Source organism: Sorex araneus, chromosome 2, assembly GCF_027595985.1.
Source record: "Sorex araneus isolate mSorAra2 chromosome 2, mSorAra2.pri, whole genome shotgun sequence".
Lineage (NCBI taxonomy): Eukaryota > Metazoa > Chordata > Mammalia > Eulipotyphla > Soricidae > Sorex > Sorex araneus.
In genome coordinates this window covers 235,843,284-235,848,984 of record NC_073303.1, presented here as the reverse complement: position 1 = coordinate 235,848,984, position 5,701 = coordinate 235,843,284, and the positions used below count along the sequence as shown (strand labels likewise).

Genomic DNA, 5,701 nt, shown 5'->3' with positions numbered 1-5,701 from the left:
TAGAGGGGACAGGGTCTAGCGTGTCTGCAGTCAGCTGCAGTTGCAAAGGAGGGGGGTCAGGCTGCCTGTGGGGAGCTTGGGGGGTTCTGCCAAGAGCCGGGCACAGCTCAGGCTGGGTGACAGCCCGGGGCCCCCTCTGAGAACGGTGTGTTGAGAGTTGGCAGGAAAGTTCCCTCTGAGAAATGGAGGCCTCAAGAATCCCTCGGTTCCCATGGGCATGGATGGAGGGGACCACAGAGAGAGTCTCTCAGTACCCAGAGTTCACCTGGCGCCACCCCCAAAGACCCCCAAAAGAACCAGGGAGAAAGCCCAGGAGGACCCCCTCTCTTCGTTCCTGAGGACACAACAGGCTGGACCTCCAAGATTAAAAAAACAACAACACGGGTTTATACTGAAGCCACAGTAAGGTTACATAGGCTGAGAAGCTGAGCTGATGGTCACGCAGAGCCTGCTGGGATGACTGTCCCACTGGGGTCAGGATCTTGCCAGTGCCAGGAGGGGATGGGTGGGGGCGGTGCCTGTCCACAGCCACGCCCCCGAACACAGAGCCACGCCCTAAGCCACGCCTCTGGTACATAGCCACGCCCGGGCACAAGGCACGCCCACTCTCCCGCAGCCAGGTCCAACCCCAGGGCTCCGTGCCAGCCACGCCCCTCCCGCCCGGCCCCGCCCCCGGCCCCGCCTAGGGGCAGTTGAGAAGCGTGTTCTGAATGTCCTCCAGGACTTGGCGCAGCAGCTCCTCGCGGGGCTTGGTGCCGTCCAGGTACTCTGAAATGACACGGGTGGCGATCAGGCGGCAGAAAGGCCGCTGGGTCAGCAGAGTGGGGCTGCAGGGTGATGGGGGTGGGGGGCTCACGTGTCCCTGCCTCAGCTTACCCACTTCCACGCCGTCCGCCTCCATCTCCTGCCGGTACTTCTGGTACATGGGCCACACGTGGCCGTCGAAGAGGCCCGGCGGGTCGGGGACCGTGTAGTTTCGAGAGCTGGGGGAGGGGCGAGAGATGGACAGGCATGAGGGGCGGCCCCCACTCTCCCCCGTGGTGCCGGGGGCCGGCGAGGGGGTGTGTGGGTGGGTGGGTGAGGAGGTTAGGGGTCGCATGTCGTGCCTGGGCACTGGGTGCCTGCAACAGAAACAGCCCGTGACCTGCGGGCATGGTCACTGGGTATCCTGGTCTCTGGGGTCCCTCACCGCCCCCCCCCACCAGCTCTCTCTCCAATCCTCACCTTCTCCTCCTCTTGCACTCGTCGTAAGGCACAGTGAGGAAATACCGTCTGCTGTACAAATCCACCAGGGGCCTGGGCAGAGGCAGGCGGGGGCGAAGGTCAGCTCAATGCCTGCAATGCTGACAGCCGCCACCTCCAGCTCCCAGGGTCTTCCTTGTGTGTGTGGGGTGCAGGGTGGGGAGGGGAGTGGTTGGTTTAGGGGCCGGGGCCAGATCCAGTCTTCCTCCAAATGATTCCCACTTTCTTTTATTTGCATGGGCCCAGAGAGGTCCGACTTCTGACCCAAGAATGCACAGCAAGATGGGGAAGAGGCACTGTGCATGTGGCAAGGGCTGAGAACTCTGTCATTTGCGTGTTTGCTTTTGGGCCACGCCTGGAGGCGCACTCCTGGCAGGACTCAGAAGGACCATAGGTGGTGCTGGTATAGAACCCAGGTCAATCTCGTGCAAGGCAAGCACCCGGCAGGCCGGATATCTCTCCGCCTCGTGGCTAAGGTTCTGGAGGGACTGCTGTTTCCCCAAGGGGCCTCTGACTTGAGCTCAGCTCAGCCTCGCCTGCCCCTTCCTGCTCTCCCCATCCCTCTACCTTGCCTCTAGTTCCCCATCCCAATCTCCTGGGTGGGTCGAAGTGGAGAGGCAGCACGCCCGCGTGCCTGGGGACGAACCCCCGCGGGTGCAGCCAGGCTCACTTGTAGCTGTAGAGCAGAAAACCCTCCAGGATGAGGATGTGGGTGTCTGAGGCGTTGGGGGGTGGGACGCTGACCCCGTGGGAGCGGGCAAATTTGCGAGGGTTGCTCAGCCAGGCCTGCACGGTGCTCAGCATTGCCTCCATGTCCAGGGACTCCAACACTGGAAAAGGGAGAAGAGGTGTTGAGGAGGGGGAAGAGTGTGACCAGGCTGCTGGGGGCATGACCAGACTGCCACGGGTGTAACTAGGGTGTTGTGGGCGTGGCCTGAATATAGCAGGCGTGGCCTGAATATCATGGCGTGGCTAGGTTGCTTGGGATGTGATCAGGCTTTCATGGGCGTGACTGGATGTCACGGGCCTGGTTGGGCTGTAGGGGGGCGTGACTAGATGTCATGGTCGTGGCTGGGCTGTAAGGGGCGTGACTGGATGTCATGGGCGTGGCTGGACTGTAGGGGCGTGGCTAGATGTCATGGGCGTGGCTGGGCTGCAAGGGGCGTGACTAGATGCCATGGGCGTGGCTGGGCTATAGGGGGCGTGACTACACGTCATGGGCGTGGTTGGACTGCAAGGGGGCGTGACTGGATGTCATGGGCGTACCTGGGCTGTAGGGGGCATGACTAGGTCGAGGGGGTGAACAGGTTGTTGTGGTGTGTACAATGCTATCCTGAGAGTGACCAGGCTGCTGGGGGTGTGGTCAGGTTGTTTGAGGTGTGTGGTCAGGCTGTCATGGGCGTGGCTACGCTGTCCTGGGCATGACTGGGCTCTCGGGGGTGTGGCCAGACTCTAGGGTGCGTGGTTTCACGGGGCAGGAGCGGTACTTACCATCCCACTGTTTGAAGCCGTCTTCCCCAACGGCGATTTGGTCTTGGGGCTGGAAGGCAGAAGACCGAGTTCTCAGACTAGGTCTTTGCCACCTCACGCCCCCACCCCAGGGTGCCAGCCCCATCCCGATGCTGCTGAGGCTCCCAGCCTCTGTGATCCTGTGTGGGGGTGGGAATCATGCTCTGGACTGGCATGGACCCTCCCACTCCAGTGACACGGGCTCAGGAGGGAAGGGGACATGCCACAAAACCGAGGCCGGCTGGCGGGGGCATTCCACAGATGAAAAAGTGGGGAGAGTCTGCGGGTTCCTACTCGTTCTTCTTGCCCCGGGTTTGCCTGGAGAGGGGGGGGGACCTGGAGCCCCGGAGGCTGGGCACTGGGGCACTGGGCAGTCACAGCCCGGTCCCTTCTTGGGGTGCCACCTCCCGCCCCCTGTCCCCAGCGACGGGGCAGCACCTTAAAAAAATCATCTTGGTGGATCACACAGCAGTTGGGCAGTAACTTCAGCAGGTTGTTGGTCAGTGTGGTTTTGCCACCATTGGTCACACTGTGAGGAGAGAAGGTTCTAGAAGCTACTGCAGGTGCCCCCGCCCCACCCCCCGCCCTTTCCCATGGGGCACCTGTCTAGATCTGTGGGCCTCTCAGACCGTGTATTCCCTCCTCCCCCCACTCCCGAGTCAGGCTCCGATATAAAACACTGAACTCAGGCTGGGGAGAGAGAGTCGAAACAGCTGAGCCAAGGTTTGCGTGCAGGCGCCCCGCTTCTGTCCCCTGAGCACTGCCGGGAGTGAGCCCCAGCATGGAGCTGAGTTCGGCTCAAAGACACAAAAACCCCCTACAGTGGGAGAGAAAAATAATTGCAAGAGGCCCTCTCCTGGGGAGTGATCCCAGAGCCAGGAGCTGGGGACAGGGCAGTCAGTGACATGCCCCTGGCCGCAGCCTGGGTCCCCAACACCGCAGTCGCGTTGGAGAAGACCCCTATTCTCAAAGCCAAGGCCAGCAGAGACAGAAAAGGGAGGAGGTAGAGTGGGTTGGCCAAGCAGGACCTCCGGGTTTGCCTGGAAACGGGCGCAGCGTTCAAGGGCCGCTGCCGTCTCTGCCCAGGCTCCCTCAGTGCCAGCTGGTGGCTGCGCCAGGCAAGCGCCTTAGCCCCCCAGCAGGCTCAGGGCTCACTCCTGGCAGTGCTAGGGGGACCTTATGCGATGCCAGGGATCAAACCCATGGCAGTTGCGTGCAAGGCAGGAGCCTTCCCCACTGGACTATCGGTTCGACCGGGGACCTGGGCTCCTGGGAGAATAGCCCAGGGTGCTGTCCCTGCTTTTCTAGAAGTGACGGACTCTTTGACTGCCTGTCCCTGTCCTAGGCACTTCCAGGGCCCCACTGGGAACGAAGCTGTGCTGGGCAGACGGACTGAGCGAAAAGACGTGCCAACCCCGGCACCCCCTAGGGTCCCCTGCGCCCCGCCAGAAATAATCCCTGAGTGCAGAACCAGAAATAAGCCCTGAGCACTGCCAGGCGTGGCCCCAAAGTAACCCCCCCAGAATAAAAGGGGGCGATGGGAACATGGTTCTACCTATAATCACGGGGTGGGGACAGTTAAGGACATGCACCACGGGGATCTGGGGGTCCCACGAAAGATGCGATCTGTGCTCAGAGGCGGCCACAGAACTGTCTCCCCTCCCCCCCGCTCTGATGTGGCGGCCCCTCCCCCAGCAGATAGAAGGGGAATTTCAAGAGTGTGACAGCAGAGCCATGGCCGGGCTGTGGGGGGCTGGGCTGCCCAATCCCACCTCCTTAGGACGACTGAGTGCCTCTGGGTTCTTCCTGGGGACTGGGGGGGGGGCGGCGGGGGGTCCCAGAGGTCACCAAGACGTGGCCTCAAAGGCACGTGGCTCCTAGTCACGTGGCTTCTAGATGCTTTCCGGGACCGGCTCCCAGCCCATATGCGCTCACCCCACTCCAACCTGCCCGGGGATGGGGTGTCCTCAACGCACCTCCTCCAGGGCTCTGCCAGGGCGCCCCTCCCCCAAATCTGCGCAGGAATCGGGTGCGCTGCCCCACTCTTCCAAGAGGACCCCAGCGCAAACTGCCACCCCCCCACTCTCCCTCCCAACCCCCGCCTCCACGCAATGCTGGTACAAGGCGGAACCCGGAGGAGAAAATTCGAATTTCCATTTAGGAAATTAAATGCAACCCTCCATCCCCCCCCAACCTCCGCCATGCCCAGGGCTAGGGCTCCCTCCCACCCCGGGGCGCTCCCCATCGCCCGCCCAGCGGCTCAGACCATGGACAGCGCCCCGCGCCCCCCGGGGCCCCGCTCACCCGCCGATGCCCACAACGTGCTGCTTCATGTCTGCGCGGGCGGCGGCGGGGCCCGACTGGCACGCACGGCGCGGCACGCACGCAGCACGCACGCAGCGCGCACGCACGCTCCGGGGCCCCCGGCCGGCCCGCGCCCGCCCGCAGTGCGCTCGGCCGCGCGTCCCGGCTTCATTGACAAAAGCCGCGCGCGCCTTTATAGCCGCGCGCAGCCCCGAGGCCTGCGCTGGGTGGGTGGGGGGGGAGGCGGCCCCGGCCTATGGGGGAGCGCGGCTCCCGGGGTGGAGGGCGCCGGGGCGGGCGCCGGTGGGGGGGGGCCGGCACACCTGTCCCCCGCCGCAGGATGGAAATAGCTCCCGCGTCGCCTTTCGCCTAAATTAGTCACGGGCCGGTTGGCGGGGTGGGGGGGGGGTGTCACCCCAGCTGTCCCCTCCTTCCTCCCGGCCCCACAGACCCGCCCGCACGTCCTCCCAGGCTAAAAATAACCCCAGCGCCTGTCCCCTGGCATGACCCTGACATTCATTCTGGTTTGGGTGGACCCACGGGCATCTCAGCCGCACCCCGCGGGAAACTGCCCTCTCCAAGGCGGGGCGCATCTGTCCAAGTAGCTTTCAAGGGCCCGCTGTGTCCCCACATGTCTATAGTGACC

General features: G+C 63.7%; 1 protein-coding gene across 1 annotated transcript; it reads right to left on the bottom strand.

Annotated features, from left to right (window-relative positions):
* Positions 1 to 364: 364 nt before the first annotated feature.
* NMRK2 (nicotinamide riboside kinase 2) lies at positions 365 to 5,214 on the bottom strand. Its single transcript, XM_055128324.1, has 7 exons — positions 5,056 to 5,214; positions 3,190 to 3,280; positions 2,734 to 2,782; positions 1,913 to 2,072; positions 1,225 to 1,296; positions 877 to 983; positions 365 to 768 (listed from the first exon to the last, which is right to left on the bottom strand). The coding sequence occupies exons 1-7, from the start codon at positions 5,082 to 5,084 to the stop codon at positions 683 to 685; spliced, it is 594 nt and encodes a 197-aa protein (XP_054984299.1). The 5' UTR covers positions 5,085 to 5,214; the 3' UTR covers positions 365 to 682.
* Positions 5,215 to 5,701: the final 487 nt, after the last annotated feature.

Coding starts and splice junctions, on each gene's coding strand:
- NMRK2 (XM_055128324.1), bottom strand. CDS start 5,084: ATGAAGCAGCACGTTGTGGGCATCGGCGG. Junction 2,073..2,733: donor CGGCTTCAAACAGTGGGATG/GTAAGTACCGCT, acceptor TCCCTTTTCCAG/TGTTGGAGTCCCTGGACATG. Junction 984..1,224: donor GAGTGCAAGAGGAGGAGAAG/GTGAGGATTGGA, acceptor CCCCTCCCCCAG/CTCTCGAAACTACACGGTCC.